This window comes from Drosophila kikkawai, chromosome 2R (assembly GCF_030179895.1).
Source record: "Drosophila kikkawai strain 14028-0561.14 chromosome 2R, DkikHiC1v2, whole genome shotgun sequence".
NCBI classification, from domain to species: domain Eukaryota; kingdom Metazoa; phylum Arthropoda; class Insecta; order Diptera; family Drosophilidae; genus Drosophila; species Drosophila kikkawai.
Window position 1 is genome coordinate 21,093,959 of NC_091729.1, and position 19,176 is coordinate 21,113,134.

The following is a 19,176-nucleotide window of genomic DNA, read 5'->3' on the forward strand; positions in this document are numbered from 1 at the left end:
CAGCTGCCGGCGCCAGCCCACCCTGCCACCCAGCACCGCCCCCTTTCGACCGCTGGAGGCGGGCAGACCGACATAATCGCTGCGTTTAACTGAGAGAGGCACCCAGACCCAGGCTTCAATTACACCTATGTACGATACCCCTGCACTCCCTAGCCTAGCCTCAGTCGAGTTGGTTTTCGGCAAAGGAGGGAGAGATGGGGATTCCCCCTTGTGCTTGTGCTTGTGGCTTTGAGCTTGAGCTGCCGGTGGCGTTTGACTTTGCTGGTTACTTTGGTGGGTCTCGTTTCTGTTTTGGCTCTCGGTTTATTTGCGGCATCTGTTTTCACTATCATGTCAGGGTGGCGAGATACCCTACTATGGGACAACTTATAGGGGTATATGGGGTTATATTAAATCACAACTCCTTAATCCTAACAAGGATAATTAATAAGAAATTAAAGAGATATATATTAGCTTAAGGGGATATTTATATCGAAAGAAATTGCAATTTTAAGCTTTAAAATAGGGTTTTTAACAAACTTTACAATATTTAAAATAGGATATTAGTTTTAAATGCATTATATTAATCGATTTTTTTATAATTTTCCTCTAAATATACATCCCTTGAGCATTGCAGCGTCTTGCCCAAGTCGACCAGCTGCGATCCGGCTTAGAGCTGCCAGGCGGCAGTTAACATGGCCACAAGTCCGACTCCAAGTCCGTCTCCGAGTCCAATTCCGAGTTGGATTCAACGAGGGAACCCGAGGAGATGGAGAGAGGTGCAGTCTTAACCTGCCGCAGTGGCAGTTTGAGGCAACAACTTGGACAACTTGGCCACTTCCGCACCGCACCGCACCGCCGGCACCCTGAAAGCGACTTGATTATGTTTTTGTTTGGTTTTTTTATTTTTACTTTTTTTTTTTTTACTTTGTTTCCAACTCAGCAACATTTGTTTGGCGGCGTGTGCGCTGACGCTTCCAGTCGGTGGCACGTTTCACTGTAGCTCATAACTTTTTTCTTTGCTTTTTGCCTCATATTTAAGCGGTTGCAGGCGGCGGGTCCCAGAGCAATTCCATTTCTACGCCCGTCGACGCTGGTTAACCGAAATCCGCTGCTTTAATCCAATTAAACAATATCAAACAAATAGGAAAAAAAAAAAAAAAGAAAACAGAAAATAGAACAAAAACCGCAAACAACAATGCATTTGCCCCAAGGAGTAAGTGTTAATTACGTTTTGCGGCGGGGGAGGCGTGAAAAAACAAACTCTACGAAATGTAAACACTTGAAATTATTTTGTGGGCAAAAACATGTATAATAAAGATAAATATTTAAAATGAAATCCGGCTTAGAAAGTCCCCCCAAAAGTGTACGGGAAATATGCAAATAATAAAAAGATACAAAACAAAAAAACGCTTTCATTTTGCAACAACGCATTCATTGACTCCAATCGCGCGGGAAATGAATAAAACAAAACAAAACGAGACGCATATAACCACAAAAACTTAATTTGTTTTTTACAACCGCCAATTGTTGAAACATGAAAAGAACTCTCAAGTGGGCCATAAACGGTTAATTGAACGAAAAATGTGCAACAAAGGGAAAGTCATATTTGGACAATAGTAAAGGGAGCAGCACACACACACAGCAAGTGAAAGGCACTTGTTTAGTGATTGTGGAAAAGTCAGAAAATTAAAAAAAATATATATATATATACATAACTTTATTATTGTATAATCAAGATTATAATTCTATGGTTTCACCACTGAAGCCAAAGTTTATATTAAAGCAAAGACTTCGTTGACTTTTTTTTGTTTTTATTTTTTGCAAGTTTAAAGGTTTTGTTTTAATTATAAAAACGAACTCAACAATATTTCGTAATCATAATTTCTTTAAAAAAAAAATATTTAATTTAAAAATTGACTGAAACATTTATTTAATGATTTTAGAGTATAGTAAAAGTACTCGATGAATCATTTCATTCTCCCAACTTGTAAATAACATTTTAAATAAATGGTCTTACTTAGTTTTGGTAATCTTAAGGAAATTATATACATTATGTTCTCCCTAAAGCCCTCATGGAATGGCCATTTCTTAAGAATTTTCTTTCTTATTTTCCAACGCTTTTCAAGCAATCAGCCAAAATGAATAACCATTTGATTTAAGGCCTCACAGTTGTTGCCAAAAAAAGGACCAATCCTGAGAGCGAAGAGCCTGGCAAAATTGTTTTCTAATTCCAAGTTGACCGGGGCTCAAAATTGTCCTCATCTTCGTCCTTCGTGCGGCTGACAGCTTTCGTCACGCCCCCACAAGCGAAAGTGTCCTGCGGATGAAGGAGGTTCGGTCCCATCATCATTAGATGGGCCTGCCAATATAAAATAAGGTCCCTGAATGCGTATTATTATGCTAATTGTATTGTTTGGCTGTTTATGAGCTGTTTGGTACAAAAAGTATATATATATATATATTTAAGAGAGGGCAATAACCTTGAATCCGTAATCTTTATACTTGTTTCCGTTGCAGGCATTAAGCTTTCTGTTCATCACTTGCATGATGTTCGCACTGGCAGGCGGCCATCCATCAAGCGACAAGCTGAAGTAAGACCCAGCCCCCCAAAAGTACACGCCCCTTTAACGATTCCACTAAGAGAAATAATTAGCTAAATAATAAACTAATAATATTCTAAAAATATTCAAGAAAATATCTTATGTAAATGTAAATGCAAGTTTCTTAGAGAGTTTAAAGTTAGTTTCTACCTATAAAAATATTTTATAAAATTTTGAAAGTCGTTAATTAGGTCTTTAATCATAAATAAATACTTTTACATAATTTTTAAGACCTTTAAGCTTTTAAAAACAAATATTTTATGATATTTAAAAGCCTTGAGGATAGTTTTTACTCATATGTGAATACCTTTTTATAATTTTAAACACCTTAAAGTTCAAAAAATCAATATTTTATGATATTTAAAAGCCTTAAGGCTGCTTCTTAATCATAAATCAATAACTTTTTATATTTTAAAAGACCTTTAAGTCTTAAAAAAATCAATATTTTATAATATTTTAAAGCCTCAAGCAAAGTTTTTAAACTTCTCCCTAATTTCAAAGCCATTTAACCTTTCAAAAACCTAGCTTAGTACAAAAATAACCTTAAAAATCCCCACCCAAGAGAAGTAACCTCCCAAATCACCCTATTATTTCCCTCTGTGTAACACTTTTGATGGCCCCCAACCCCTCATTCACAGGATCCGAATACACGTGCCGGTGAAGCATCACACACATGTGCACACGAAGACGGTCATTAAGAAGGTACCACTGCCCATTCCGGTGCCGGTCAAGGAGCATCACCACGAGCCGAAGAAGCACCACAGCAGCCGCAGCCACCACCATCACCATCACAACCATCAGGAGGACGAGCTGGACGACGACTTTGAGGGCTACGAGTATCCCATCAAGGCCAAGCGGCGCACGCGGCATCCCTTTGTCTGAGCCACCCACAGGAGCACCCACATCCGCCGCCCACACACACACATACACACGCACAGCGGGGAAAATGAAATCAAATGAAATACAATTTACGCAGATTAAGATGAAAATAAACCAAAATACGAGGCGAGGCCACAGAGAGAGTAAAAAAAAGGAAGCACAGCAAAAGTCTGGGTCTGATTTGTCACTGTTTTTAGTGTGTAAGAAAAATACGTAAAAAAAAATAGGAGAAGCTACAAACATTTCTGTGCAATAAAATAAACAAATATTATACTTAAGCTCAATTTAAAGAAAGAGTCTAAGAGCTGTTTTTCTTTTGTATTTGTACTTTTTTTTTATGTGGGTTTCGGTTCAACATTCATTGGCATTTCAGTCACGACAAAGTTTTTGGCAAATAAACATGTGTTTGAGTGTGTTTTCAGGGGAATACAAAAGGTCAATAGTTTGTATATGAGTTAGGCACATTTTTTGAGATATTTAACTATAAATTGACTTTAAAATTGAAAAAGTTCTCTTAAAAAGTCTCTAAATGTGTCTTTGTTTGTAGATTTATAGGCCAAACTTAATTATTTAAATCTTAAAAAATAAAAACCATATTTTTCTTAAGCTTTTCAATGATTCAATTTAAAAACTTGCAAGTTTCTTCATCAATGCAAGTTGTTTTTCTTAAAAAAAATATATATATATAAATCTTAAACTTTGATAAAATACCAAAAAATATTCCCAACTTTATTGCAATCTTTAAGCATTTCTCTCTTCGCTGTATATTCTAAACTCTGAATAATATAAAATGTATAAACTAAATCTCTGTAGTGATGAAATGCCAACTTTTGTGACTGAAAAATTGCAGGAAAATTACCTTTTTTCTCAAGGACTTGCGGCAGTGAGATTTAAACTGATTGAATTGAAAATTTCCAGCTGTTGCTGTCAGTGATGTTGCTGCTACTGCTGCTGCTGCTGGTGGTGATGTTGCTGCCTTGCCTTGCCACCTGCACCTTCTCTGGGATATTTGTGCATAAATAAATGAAGCGTGCGACATGCGAAACAGCAGAGTAAACCCACAGCCGCGCTGGCTGTTTGTAATGATGTTGTGGCATCCTCCACCAGGAGGGACTGGTGGACTGGGACAGGAGCTGGCTTACGCCATGAAATATGCATGCCCAGCTGGTTTCCGCTTCCCCCCCAGCGTTGCTCTGTCCCACTCGCTCCGGCAGCAGCAGCAGCAGCACGTGCTGGGGCGTCTAGTCAAACAGCCAGGCTAAGAAAGAATGTCAACAACTGGCTTGCCGGGCACGCTGCTTCGCCTGTTGCCTGTTGGCCGTTGGTCCCATGGCAACACTGCAAGAAATTTAAAAGAAACCTAAAGAATTTGTAATTAAATTAAAATAAGAAGAAGTGTTTTCTTTAAGAAATTAAATGTAAAATGTGCTAGAAGAAAGTATACATATTTTTAAAGGCAGTTTACTTTAGGAATCTATTTCTAAATGAAAAATCTAATATTATTATATATTATTTATTTCATTCACAAAATGTAGAACAGTAATAAATAAATAACATAAAATATATCAAAATCTATATTTTTTTAATTTCCCTCTGTATATTTTCCCCTGCCTTTTTTCCTTTTCGCCCAAGCAAACAGCCTGCCTCGGGCGGCAGCTGTTGATGGCTCATTTTCCACGACTTTAGCGCCACTCAAGTGGCAGCCACTCAAAGCGGAGGCAAGGCATAAGCAGCTACAAAGGCAGCAACAGAGGCTACATCAGCAGCAGCAGCTACAACACGGCCAACAAAGGCTAATGCCACTCGTCATGTAGAGCCACTCAATTTACTCAGCACTCAACAACTCTGCGAAAGATCTGCGGGAGGGCTAGGCGGGGGGCCTAATTAATACAAGCGCCTAGCGGCAACCACTCACTACATGCCACCCACTACATACCACCCATTGGCACTAGAGTGTGTGTGTGTGTGTGGTGTGCCAAGAAGGAAAAGCAAGTGTAACTTAATCACCTCCAACAGCCAGTAGAGCGGGTCGATAAAGCAGTGGCTAACAGCGGGCTCCAGCTCTGTTAGTTAAGGCAAAGCCGCTGTTAAGCTAGTTTTCTTTTAGGAAACTTTGAAAATGTATATAGAAATTATAAACAAATTCATAGCATTGTTAAAAAATTCTTTTTCTAATTTTCCAAACCATTGAGCTACAAATCTACGAAGTTGTGGACAGAAAGTAAGCCTAAGGTAAGCTTAAAAACTGATAAAACCCTGTTGAATTAGCAGCGGAAACGGAAAGCTGGTCGATAATGTGGTGTTTAACAGTAATGTCACTGCAAGCATAGGCTGAGCTGCTGTAAAGTGAATAGATTTTATGTTAAATGTATTTCTTTTATATATATTTTATATTATTATATTATAAAAGCATTTGCCACCATTTGACTAAAGTAATAAAATAAACTAAAAAGTTTAAACTGTATTTATTTCCTATTTTAATAGGTGTCAAATGAGTTGAATGATCTCGTCTGGAATTGACAGGAGGAGCACGGATCCCGTGCGTTTGAATGTCTGGCAAATCAATGGCCCGCCAGTTGCTCGTGGGAATTCAGTTAGCCAAGGACTTGGGAGCTGGTGTCTGAATGAAAGTCCCCCGCCAATTTGTGGGTGTGAAGCCCATATATTTACTTAGCTCTTCGTGTGGCTGCTTCAGCTTTAGCTTTGGCTTTGGCTTTGGCTATAGCTGTAGCTGCTGGTTGTGCTGCCTCTTCACTTGTTGTTGTTTGATTTGGGCGCTTCTATTTGATTAGGCCGCCTAAGCGAGCTACGTGCCTGGGTTAATTTGTGGGCCGAAGTGTTGGTTGAGGGTGCGAAAGTCATTGTTACTGTGGCTATACTATATGGGTATATTTTAACGGCATAGGTCAGGGAAATAGGGGTTGTATAATTAGGGAAATTTAACTTTTTTAGAATTTTATTAATTTTGTTATCAAATAAATAGAAAAATATTTTAAATGTTAGCTGATATGTAGCTCTTTTAATCTTAGATTTAAGGAAAACACCAAAAAGTAGGCTATGTTTTACTAACCACAATGATTTTCATAATCGGGACTCTTGAGAAGTTTTCTGAAAAGAGGTATTTTTATTACATATTATTAATTATTTATTATACCCTTGCAGGGTATTATAAATCTAGTCAGAAGTTTGCAACGCAGTGAAGGAGACGTTTCCGACCCCATAAACCATATATATTCTTGATCAGCATCAACAGGGGAATCTTTCTAGATATGTCAGGAAGAAATCGATTTTTTGGCCATTTTTGCAAAATTTTATAAGGGGTTAGATCATTAAAATTTTTGATTTTGATAAAAAATTGAATTTTCAAAATTTTTAAATGAAGTATGCAGATTTGTTAACTGTAGAAAATCTTGCACAGAACTGTTTTCCGATTTAAAATTAATGCTCTTTTGGCCGAGTTATGATATTATTAATTTAAAAAAAAAGCAAGAAGTTTTTTAATATAAAAAATCCGATTTTATAATAAAAAATAATATTTTTCTAAGTCAAGGAATCATTTCCGACCCCATAAACCATATATATTCTTGATCAGCATCAACATGCGAATCTTTCTAGACATGTCAGGAAGAAATCGATTTTTTGGCCATTTTTGGGAAATTTGATAAGGGGTTACATCATTAAAATGAGCAAAAATGGCCAAAAATTTTGATTTCTTAAAATGTTAAATTTGATATGCAGTTTTTTTAAATTAATAAAAACTAGCACAAAACTGCTTTCCGAATCGAAATTAATGCATTTTTGGCTTAGTTATGATATATTTTAATTGTTACCTGCAAGGCCAAAGTTTGCTTTCTTTCTTGTTATATTATAAATATTATATTATAAATTAACTTTATATAGATACATATTTTTTTAAACTAAAAATTCATCAATTATTTCCCTATTCCCTTGACAACCACTGTTTGTTGGCCTATCTCCGCTGATGTTTGTGTTTGTGGTGACAGCAAATAAATCGCACGCATGTGTCCCGCGCCGCCCCACCACCCACACCTCACATACACTTGCACTTGGCACTCATACACAGGCAATAACACACAAATACAAATACAAAAAATTGTGCATAGCACGCATAACAATGAGAAAACATTTTGGCATTTCAGGGGGGAGAGTATAGGGAATGGGGTCTGTATTTTTCTTTTTCGTTTGTATTAGAGAATGGAAATGGCGTAGACAAACTACTTTTCGGCTACTTAGTGATAAATATGCTGGCTAATCAAATGGTAGCTGGATTTGCGGATTAGTTGCGACACCAAGTTGGTAGGCCAAGTTACAAATCCCTTTACTAATTTCCCATCAGCTAGGAATATATACATGAGGAACTTGTCAATTGGATTGTAAGAGTTTTGGAGCTTAAGTTCAGAAATTCATGACAAGGAGATATGGATATTTTTGAGAAGATTTATTGTTTTATAAAATTAAGAAAATTATAATTCATTAATAACAAGGAAAAATATATTTCTAAAATATTTATTGTTTCACTGAATTGAGAAATGCATCTATAAAATTACTATTTTAGAGGAGAAAATGTTTATAAAAATATATAAATTGAAATATTGATTAAATCTAAGATTATAATCATTTTAAAAGATCTAAGCACTCTCAATTCATCTTGAAACTCATAATACATTCTCCATTTAAAAGACATCTTTAAGCATTTTTAAAAACCTTTATTAATATTTCTAGATTACAAACCTAGAAACGTATTCTTCTTACAACTTAAACTCTGCGTCCCATAAATATCAGGGTCATTCATTGCGACTTACCCTTTGACGCAAAAAAATCAATTTTTTTTATGCTTGGATTAGGCCAAGTTCGCCCCCAGGGTATACATCATTCCACCTCACCCAACAGCCATAATTTTCTAGTTGGCCAAAAATAACAGCAGCGGCAGCTTGGCTTGGCCAAAAGAGGACATTTGTCTCGAGTGGACGTGGTGGTCCAGGACCGTGACCCTCTCTGCCCAGGCATATTTGAAATACAAACATAAAAGTACAGATTTGCTGACTTCAGTGCATAAAGCAGGGAGGCAAACATAGTCCATATAAACAGATTGTTAAATATAGTTTATGCCGCAGGCCGCCCCCCGAAAAAGGGAAAGGAAAACTCGCCTGCTGGTCACTTATGCGTGCCTCGACTTTTCATATTTTCTTTTACGATTCCGAGAGGATATGGTCGAGCTGAATGGGCAGAAGAGTCCCGGGCTTAGTCCTGGGATGGGCTGCGATTTTATTGCCTCTGGGAGGAGCATCCGATTCAATGCCAGAACGGGGAATCAATGTCCGGGCCTCGGTTTTATTATTTGCATACTGGTTTTATGGGGCCCATTTAGCAATGAGAACTTTAGCTCTGCTTCCCGGCCCGTTTAATTCCCAATTAATTTGGGCTTTTGGCCAGTACTCTCCGGCCAGTTAATTAGATGGCCATAAAACGGCCGCTAAATGCTAAATGCCGCCGGTTTCCCACCAATCGGCGGGGGACGGTGGCAACATCTGCCAACCTCCGCCGCAAATTCGGGCAAAATAAATGCGTTCGTCACATGCACATATTAATTACGATTTGTATTTTCCCCACAGCTGGAAAAACCGAAATGTAGTTGCATATTTTACGGTCTGGCAGGGAAAGTTCCAAGCCCAGGAAAAACAACAAAATGCACCATTAGAAAGGCCAACAAATTTGGCGACTCATTATGGACCAAATGGAATTTTTCAGTTTTCGCAAAATATGTGAAATATGTACCAGGGAATATGTGTATGTGTAGGTGCCGCTGGCAGGTGCGAATGGAGGCGAACTTTATGCAGCCATAAACAAACAGAAATATTAGCCTTTTCGAGGGGGGAAATCAATACGAAATCCGCTTGAAAATCGATTCAAAAAGTGAAGGTTTATACAAACAATGAGAGGTATGGGTAATATTTTGTAAATAAGGATAAGAAGAGGCTTTAAATTGAAGTAAATTATATATAAAACATTTTAAATATTTAAAGAAAAAGAAAGATATAAATAAAAATGGACTCTGAAGAGGGTTTCGGTACTGTTTTTTGGTTGTATTACTTTGCAATTATCTATATAGAAAAGCTTAGACAATTCTTACTTTTAAAAAATATCTAAATATACTTCAACAATTACCTAAAATATGATACAACATTCAAAGTTGTAATTTATTAAATATTTTTTCAATAAATAAATCTCTGTTGGCATTGAATCACATTTTTTTTTAACCCGACAACTGTTGACCTTTACGTTAACCCCTTTAAAATTAATGAAATATTTAAGCCCTTGGTCCTAATAAATGATTATATTTGCACCTTTTTAATAGGATTATTTTTCAAGGTCGGTCTTTCTGTTGAAATCACTTGAGTTTCCCTTGAGTTTCCCTTGAGTTTCTTTGAATTATTAAAAAGGAAACGCACAATTATTCTTTCGGCTGACAATTAATTAAACGAAAAGCAAGCTGTGTCCGAATCTATTCCTCAAAATAATTGTGTTCCTTGGGGTAAAGTATACACATGGCCATAGAATTGCCCAACTAAACAGGGCTGAAATCCAATAGAAACCCTTTGCAATCAGGATCTTATTTGTATTCATTGATGTTCAACCCGTTCTTAAACTAACTTTAGTTTTGGCAGTTCTCCGAATGTCATTATTACCGGGTTTCGAATCCATTCAGCCGAGTACAGTAAATAAACGAAACCGAAACCCTTTCGAGGACACCAAAAACCGCACAAAGGAAACTGCGGCATCACGTGCAAATCGAGGGCATTCATTAATACGCCTTTGCTGTTTTTGGCCTCAAGCAATTACCCAAAATTTTGGTATGTTTTTGGAGGGCTTAAACGGGTGGTGGCTTGTAGCAAGTAACAGATACAAGCTATAGAGACACAAAAAACATATACTGGGGGAAATAATGGGGAGAATATTGGGTAAAAATAAAGCTAGAAAAATTTTGAAATATTTAGAAATGCATTAAAAATAAAGTTATTATTTATAAGCATTTTTAACATTGTTAAAACTTTAATTTAAATAAAGTGGAATTGAGATGATTCAAAATAAATAAATAATAGGTGTAGAATTAGGCCTATATATCCTTATTTACTATTAAATATCTCAGAAACAACCTTCATAATTAGCTTTTTATATAATTTTTTACTTTGAAACTATAAAAACCTCTTGAAATTAATTCTCTTAACATTGTGCAACATTTTTTCGGGTCCTCCAAAAAGGACTAGACTTTTCAAAAACCCTAAAAAAATTTGCAATAATTTTTTAAGCAGCAAATTCAGTTTAAGTTTAATTTTTATACGATTTAAAATGTTTTATATTAATTTTAAAATCATTTTTATAATTTAAAAAACCCTTGTATTACAATATCTCACCCGAATATTCCGAATTTGAGTAAATTTCTATATTATTAATATTATTTATCCTCAAAACTTATAAATTTGATTATTATTTCCAAATATAATCCATAAAATATGCTTAAAATTCCACATTTAAACCTTAAAAATCTAAAAATTTAAAGAGTTTTCAAGTTAATGGCTATTTTCCCCGAGTGCACCCCATTGGAACTGTTGCGTTAATGAACTTATGAGTGGAACATGGCGTACAGATACAGATACGCTTCGCACAGATACGCCTGCTGCCGATACAGATACAGATGCAGATACGTTAGAACAGTGACCTACCAACCTACTGAACATGGGCAACAGTTTCGAGCCGCAACATCGAACATGTTTGGCCCTAATGGTGACGTATGCTTAACGTATGGCCAACAGGGCGGGGGGTTGATATTGGGATTGTTGTCGCTGGGAGCCAAGTATTGGCGGCATCTTTTCGGTTATTCGCATTTTTCGTTGTATATATATGTATGTTTTTTTTTTTGTTGCCTTTGAGAAAACAACACTTTTTTCGCACAAGTAACGAATGTTGATGACGACGACGAAGCGCTGCTGATGTTCGACGTCGCAACGTTCTGGTTGTGCGAGTTAATTTCGCATTCTTCGCTCACTCGCTCGGCAACGCTGCTGCTGGCTGCTCCTCGTGTGCTCCCTCTCGGTCCGTTCCGATTTTCCGCCGCTTTTCCGCCATACGGATTTTCCGCGATCTCGCCTCGCGGATAAGAAGCCGGCGGACGACCGAATCACAAGCGTGAATATTATCACCAAATACAAAGTGCAAATGGCGAGGTCTAAAAAAAGCAAATAAAAAAGAAAAATAACAAAGATCGTTAAGCAAGTGTTCTGTATTTGTGAGAGTGTGCCAGTGAATTATTCCCCCTAAAAAAAACAAATAGAAAATTAAAGTTATAATACTCATCAAACAAAAAAATAAATAGTGTAAACAAAAACAAGTATCTTTGGCCTTTAGCAGCTAACAACACCACAAAAATCCAGTCAGAAAGGTGCGTGCACAGCGAATAAATACCCAAAATTTATTTAAATAAATAACAAAAACACGGCAAGTTAAAGTTCAGCTAAGGAAAAATTGCAAATATTGCAGTAATACAAAATTTCTTGGCTGAAAGACGGGGGAATTAATTTTGTTTTTGTTTTATGTTTTTTTTTCCTGGTTGAGGAACGTTTCTCGGTCTTTTTGGCGGCGGAAACAACGTCCGATTTTATTGGATATACAGCTCTATATGTCTGCCCCCTGCATTTGGATCCCAATATATAAATATATGCGTGTTTTGGGGGCGGCAGCAGGGGCAGGTTTTTGTATACACCACAAGAACCAATTTCGTATTTATAAGATTTTATTTAAATATTCAAATATTCAGTTGTTAACGGCTCGTTAAAGCAAATTGCAGCCTTCTTGGCCCAGCAGAAAATAACTCGGAAAATAACGCAGAAAATAACTCAGAAAATAACTTAGAAAATAACATATTCCTCAGTGCGATCCATTATTATTATTCCCATGCTCGATTTGGATTTGTAAGTTTAAAATTAGAAACTAAGAAAAACGAGAGACGGTAACACACGCGGTCTATTATATAGAAAATCCCCAAATAATCATTAAAAATTCCAAAGATTTTGGCAAGTAAGCGCCAACGACAACAAATGTGCTGCTCATAAAACACAAAAATATATAGAGTTCAATTTTTGATAAAAACAAACTGCAGGGGGAAAGCGACACACTGAATACCCTGCCCAGCCACTTGACAATTTTCAAATAATTCTGATATCTGTTGGTGTCAAAGTTGGTTTTTATCTCGGTTTTCTGGGAATTACCTCTAGACACATCTTATCTGACTTGAGAAATGTGAAATATATGGCCAGAGTTATAGAATCTTTATGCTCGAAAGACCCTCCAACCTTGAACTGACAGTTTAAGATAAATTTTTATAGCTGTCAGCTGTTTATATATTTTATTTTTGTTTGTAATAAAACGATATATCTATAAGGGTTTGAAGGTTGGTTTTATGAAGTGACTTCTTTATACTGAAATTTGAATATATTATAACATTTCCCCTCTTTCCATTTCATTATTAATCATCTATTTTTAAAGCGAATTTCGGCTTATTGACATTTCAAACAAATCTAATCTCACTAAATGGTGGCAAACACAAACATTTAAGACCATAGTTGGTATTAGTATTTGCCATAAATAGCCACTTAATCATTTAACCTTGTTTGGCAGGTGAAAATAATATGTAATTAGCATTTAAACTGAGAGAGAAACTAAGAGAAATGAGAGTATAGTTCACATAGAATTACACCTTAAATTCTTAGCTCTATTTCGTAGAATATGTCACAAAACTGACACCGAACTATAACAGACTGTCCGCAGGGTATTGAAACGTGTTGGATTCCTTGTCCAAAAAAAGTATTTTCATGGCCGGAACGTGCTGGGGAGTGTCACCCAGAGAGGGTAGAGAAATGGAACTGGGGCCTATACAGGGGTAAAACAACCTCCTGCACCAGCCTTTCCTGCCCTTTGCGGTTGTCAAACCAATTTACTTAGCCCCCCATTCAAACTAAGGCACCAGCGATATGGCAATTACAACCGATACAGCAATAGAAACGGCAACAAAAACAGCAACAGAAACAGAAACTCGAAATGAAACCGAGATGGAAATTTAAAGAATTGAAAGTGTGGGGGAATTTGGTAGAGGAAATTCGAGGGGAAATTAGAAGGAAAGGGCTGTGTACGTGCTTGAAATTATATCGCCTGCCGGCTGACATTCAAATTGGGGACACAACTCGGCAAAAGCTGAGTGAGAGATGAAGGCATTTGCATTTGGTAAATCAATTACAGGGCCACCGAAGGAATGGGTAGAGAGGATTTTACTCCACAGCCCCAAGGTTAGTCCTGCACTTCACACTTTTGCACCCATCAATCAGGCATCTGGGGGATATAGTATCTATAGTATAGCCAGATATATATGTCTGCTGGGGTAACAATTACAATCTACTACTCGATTGGTTCGTGGCTAATCCCAGAGACAATGCCAGCCAGCCATCTATCCATCCATCGCATAGCTGCCGCCGGCCTGGCCTGGTTAGCCATGTTGTTGGCCATGGTAAGCTGCTTCTTTGGCCATTTCGCAGCTGACAAATGTCAGGGATGATGGCAATGCACGACCCCGAACTTCCAATTTCCCAGGCTAACCTTAACGAGTGCAGTAAAAATAGAAGAAGAGTGGGTTAGAGCTCTTCTAAATATAAAACTCTACCCACCAAAGGTACAAAATTATTCAGTGTAATCAAGCTGGGAATGTAAATAAATCCCTGACATAAATAAAACATATTTTTTTGTGATGGATTAATTTCTGCATTCCGCTGATTACTTTCACAAATGAAATAGATAGAGTAAGCCCAGTTAATTCCCTTTTGTGATAAAATCTAATTAGCAAAAAGCTCTTTCTATTCTATATTAATATAGGTTTTCTCCTGAAAAAAGGGTATTAAGTTAGCCACTAGAATTTCTTGCTTAAAGCAAATCGAAAACGAAAACGAACTTGTCAAACTGCATTTACTTAAAAAATGAGAATGACTTGAAATGGCATCAAAGTGTCGTTAACCAGAGAGCCACTCAATTGGATTTTCTGTTGAAAATCAGCTTGTGATTTTCCAGCAAAACAATTAAAATTCTGTTTTGCCTGCAGAAAATGTATTTGGGTTAATCAAAACTTGAGTAAAATGTGTGCCCCTAAGCAGATTTTAATTGCTGGAGGGAGTTGAGTTCGACAACTTTTGCATAAATCGCATAAATCCAAAATCGATGAAAAGCGAGGGTAGCTGCTACCTAAAACGACATTTTCATAAAGATTTATTTTACTGATTGCTGTCTAGACTTGGTTGTTGGAAATACCTTAGACTATATTACTTTTATCTTGATTTAGGTGAAAAAAAAAACAATGAAACGTTTTGATCCTATTATGAAAATATTTCGTTTAGATTAATGACCTCATTTAAAAAGAAAAACGAATAGAAATTCGAGTAGCACGCAATATGAAATTAAATCAAGGCAAATTTAGCCATTATTTCCTTTGTTATAAAGACATTATGAATATATATTTTTGGCATGATTAATCATTTGCTTTTAGAAATAAAATATAAGAGTTTTTACCTTATTTTTCTCTCCTGAAACCTGACTTCCCGTTGACTTGGCAACTATTTATCATCGCTCGTTACCTTCGGCCATAATTAATTCACTTTTGTGCATTTCCACGCTGCATTCCTCTTGAGATTCTTTCGAAAAGAAAAGCAAGGGAAAAAAAGCAAACCAGAAACTTATGTTCAAGTAAGGAAAAACTTTTGTTCCAGAACACAAAAGTCAGGGGAAAACAAAAAAAAGGAAAGTTTAAAGTTTATTTCCCCCGTTTTCTCTCAGGAACTGACCACAAGGATTTCAGCCAAAGTCCTAAAGCTGTCACTGCTGCAAAATGCAAAATGCCCAATGGGTCATTAATTAATTCGATAGTCCAGAGCTGTCAATTTTGAAGTATTTACATAAATATGACATTAATAAACCGCAAGCATAACAGCAAATTGAGTGTGAAATTTTATGCGCCATTTAGCAGAAGGAAAAGGAGGAGGCCTCCTCCTTGATTCTTTTAAGGTGAAATAAGAAGGATACTCGACACTCGACACTCGGCACTGCGTAAAGCATTTAGCTTGGCTGTCAATTGCCTAGAAATAAATTATGAACACGCCCACGTGCCCCTCTGAGGAGTGAGGGTGAAAAACCAGGAACCAGGCCAAAAGTGAAGCCAAATAGACATGTTCTTCGTCCTTAGGCAGACTTTCTGGAATTATGCTGATATGTTCGCACATGTATACATAATTTTTGCCCCAAGAAAAGCGCTTAAGCAAGTGCCTGCCGTCTGCCAAGCTGCCTTTTTCCACATTTTCATTTTTCCTTCTTTTTTTCCGGAGCCAAAGAGTTTCGTTCTTACTTAATTGTTGTTACACATTCTCCAGAATATATATGTATACTATGTATTTTTCATATCACAAAAGAAAACTCATCGCGAGATGTAGCAACTTGAAATTATTTGTGCAAATTTCTCTTCGCAGAGAAAATCACAAAAAAATTAAAAGCATTTTCAGGCAAACAAATCTCTTGACGCATCGGGGAATATATATAAACCCAGGGGTATGTCACCATTTTTGGCCACACACAAAAACCGGAATATATTAACCAAATTCAATTGATTGTGGTTTTTTGCATTTTTGGTGTAAATACCGGGGGTTTAGGTGCTTTTAAATAAATGCCTACAAATATTATTCATATTTTTGTGGCTAAATTATTTGAGGCATTTGATTTTTGGCAACGCAATGCAAATATTGGGGGCTATTAAAGTGCAGTTTCATTTATTGGTTTAACTTTTATATTGCCAATGGAAATCAATTTGAATGGGAATACATTTTTAAGTTAATATTTGTAGTTGCTGGAAAGGCTGGAAAAGCCGCAAAATCTTTTAAAAATGTTAAATAATTATAAAATCTTATTAGAAAAGAAGAATAATTTCAATAATGAATTACTATAAACAATAATAAATTCCTTCAATATTATTTTTAAAAAACTAGAATTAGGATAGGCTCTCAGTAAAATCTTCAAATTCTTTAAAGAAACTTATTCCCAAAAATAACTTATTTCTTACCATTAGAAACACTTCTTACACCTAGTACCTCATCTTCCAAGCCTAGTTTCCTTTAATCAAGAAAATACCTCAACTATTTCCATACATTTTACAAACAAATTTACAAAAGCAATATATGTTTACTCTGGATAATCAAAGAATAAAAATAATAAATAAATGTAAATGCCAGAGAGTTTCATTTCAATATTGATATATATGTATACACATATATCGAATGGCACCGACCGAGGGTCCAATAATAATAATAAGAAATATTCGCTTTGGCATATTGCTGCGACGGGTAACCCATACATATGTAAATACACGCACACAGCTGCGCCGGGATGTGTAAATAAGCGCGTTAGACTTAAAAAAAATTGTTGACAAGAGAGGAAAAGGATGATGGGAAAAGGAGCCTCCTGCTGCTGTTAGAAATGCGCCTTACCTGTCTTTATTTTTATTATTCTTTTTTTTTTTTTTGACGCCGTAGCAGCCGTCATCTTGGTCTTATTGCCAGCATTTTGTAAATGAATAGGAGCCTCCTCACACCTCACATACCACCCCCAACACTTTATGTTTGTTTACAATTTTTGTTCTCTCTTCTCTGTTTTGCATGTGTGTGTGTGTTTATACGAGCCTTTGGACACACACACTGAGACGTGTGTTTATTTGTTATTGTTAACCTTACCTCAAACACACACACTTTTATGACATTCAATGGCAGACTTTTCCCTCTGCCGTGCCACGCGGCGTATGCGTAATTATGTCGATGACGTCACAAGGCATCAGAAAACGAACCAACCAAAAGTTCCAAGTTAATTTCCATCTCACTTGTAGTTTTTTTTCCCCAAGCAAAACTTCCTTTTTCCCGCGAAACTTCAAAGCTATTTTCCGTTGATGAATGAAAACTTTTAACGTTGTCGGCTTTTGCGGCTGCAAGGAAACGCTTCAGTTACTAGTAAGGCTAAGGGTGTACTAGTTCAGGGAAAGGCCAGAGAGGGGTTGCTGAGGCGAAGGTGCTGAATTTTCAATATAATTTTCCCATCATTTTTGCCTGATATTGAAAATTTACGCCCAACTTTATTTTCGCTTTTAATTTGTGTGCTGCCTTGACTGCCTGACAAGGCTCAGCTGAGACACACCCTGTCGTAAACAGGGTGTCTCAAAAGGGGGAGAACATAAACCTTTTTTCTTATCAAAGTATTCGTCATATTAAAGCCGATGCCTTACACAGAAAAATTTAAGGTTTAAAATTTGTAAGAAGTTATTTAAAAGCTGAGAGAGAGACAAGGTTTGAGATTAAAGCAGAAATTGCTTACTTTTAAAATGTTTTAAAATTCCTATAAATCTATGTCATTAGTTATTATTTTAATGTATTTATTTAATTTCTTGATAGGTATTTATATTTTTTGTAAATATTTTTTTACAATTAAGAACCCCACAATTTAAAAAAGGATATTGAAATGTTATGACTCTTTAGGGTTTCTGGTTCACAAAATCCCTCACAGTTTAGCAACTTTCTTAGCACAAATATTTTTTCTCCCTGTAACTAAATATGTGTATGCGTGATTATTAAAATATTGCACACATCCGTGGGGTAAACGAGTCGAGGGAGTCGAAATTTATGTTCAATTGTAATCAGATTGATTCCTCCCCCCTCGAACCAACCAGAGTGTGCAATTTGTATAATTGATTTAACATTGCGTGTGCCTGAAAGTCGCGGATATAGCTCTTAATTGGATAAAACTCCGTCGCCTTAGAAAATAGGTTAGCGAAATTCATTGGAATTTTACTAGAGGAAAATCTACATAATAAACCTACATAATAATTAGTAAATGTTGATGTATAGTCGTTGTAGCTGACTGGCGGCAGTCTTGATTCGTGTGACACATTTTTGTTTTCATTTTTGTATTATTATACTGCTGTTTTTGTGGGTCTTTTGTTTGGGAAGACTTTGAGTTCGAGGCAGCAGCGATAAGGCACGTCTGGAATTGGGTCGTGTTTTTGCTTGAAATGTGTGTTCATGGCGAAACTTTCCCTTTCCCTTGGCCGCCTTTTTCCGGCTTTCCCGGGCAGGTTCGCACTTTTATTAGCCCCTGGCATGAAATTCCTCTGACTTTGACCGAAGTTACTGCTCCATTTTCCCCTTTCTATTGCGACTTTCCTTGGGCTTGGGCTTGGGCCCACCGACTATGATGAAACAAACAATAAAATGTGACATTTCCCTGCCAAAAATTATTTGCTTTCCGCTCTAGGTCGCGGACAATTGTTTGCTGGCCATTGAAAGTGGGGTAAAAAGGAGTCCAGGACGAACCCTTTTTCGTAATGTGGAGTATACTTTTAGGCGCAAGAATTGTCACCAAAAAAAAAGGGGGCGAAAAGCTAAAATAAAGCTTAGCACTTAAGGGATTCGAATTCATGTTCATTTGACATTTCATTGATGAACTTTGTTTTAGTAAATGGAATTTAACAATACTCGATGAATTTAATAAAGAAATTTCCTTAATTTCTTATTAAATAATCTATAATTTATACTAAATTTAGCAAAGTCTCTAAATGAATTTAAATGTGCCA

General features: G+C 36.4%; 2 protein-coding genes across 2 annotated transcripts in view; both read left to right on the forward strand.

Annotated features, from left to right (window-relative positions):
- The first annotated feature begins 915 nt into the window (after nucleotides 1-915).
- Nucleotides 916-3,519, forward strand: LOC108085141 (uncharacterized). Its single transcript, XM_017181660.3, has 3 exons — nucleotides 916-1,195; nucleotides 2,500-2,573; nucleotides 3,221-3,519. The coding sequence occupies exons 1-3, from the start codon at nucleotides 1,178-1,180 to the stop codon at nucleotides 3,462-3,464; spliced, it is 336 nt and encodes a 111-aa protein (XP_017037149.1). The 5' UTR covers nucleotides 916-1,177; the 3' UTR covers nucleotides 3,465-3,519.
- An 8,018-nt stretch (nucleotides 3,520-11,537) lies between these two features.
- The window catches only part of KCNQ (KCNQ potassium channel), a 43,345-nt gene continuing 35,706 nt past the window's right edge, over nucleotides 11,538-19,176 (forward strand). Inside the window, exon 1 of the mRNA XM_070284572.1 lies at nucleotides 11,538-11,919. The gene's annotated coding sequence lies outside the window, so the exon portion shown is untranslated. The remainder of the gene's footprint in view (nucleotides 11,920-19,176) is intronic.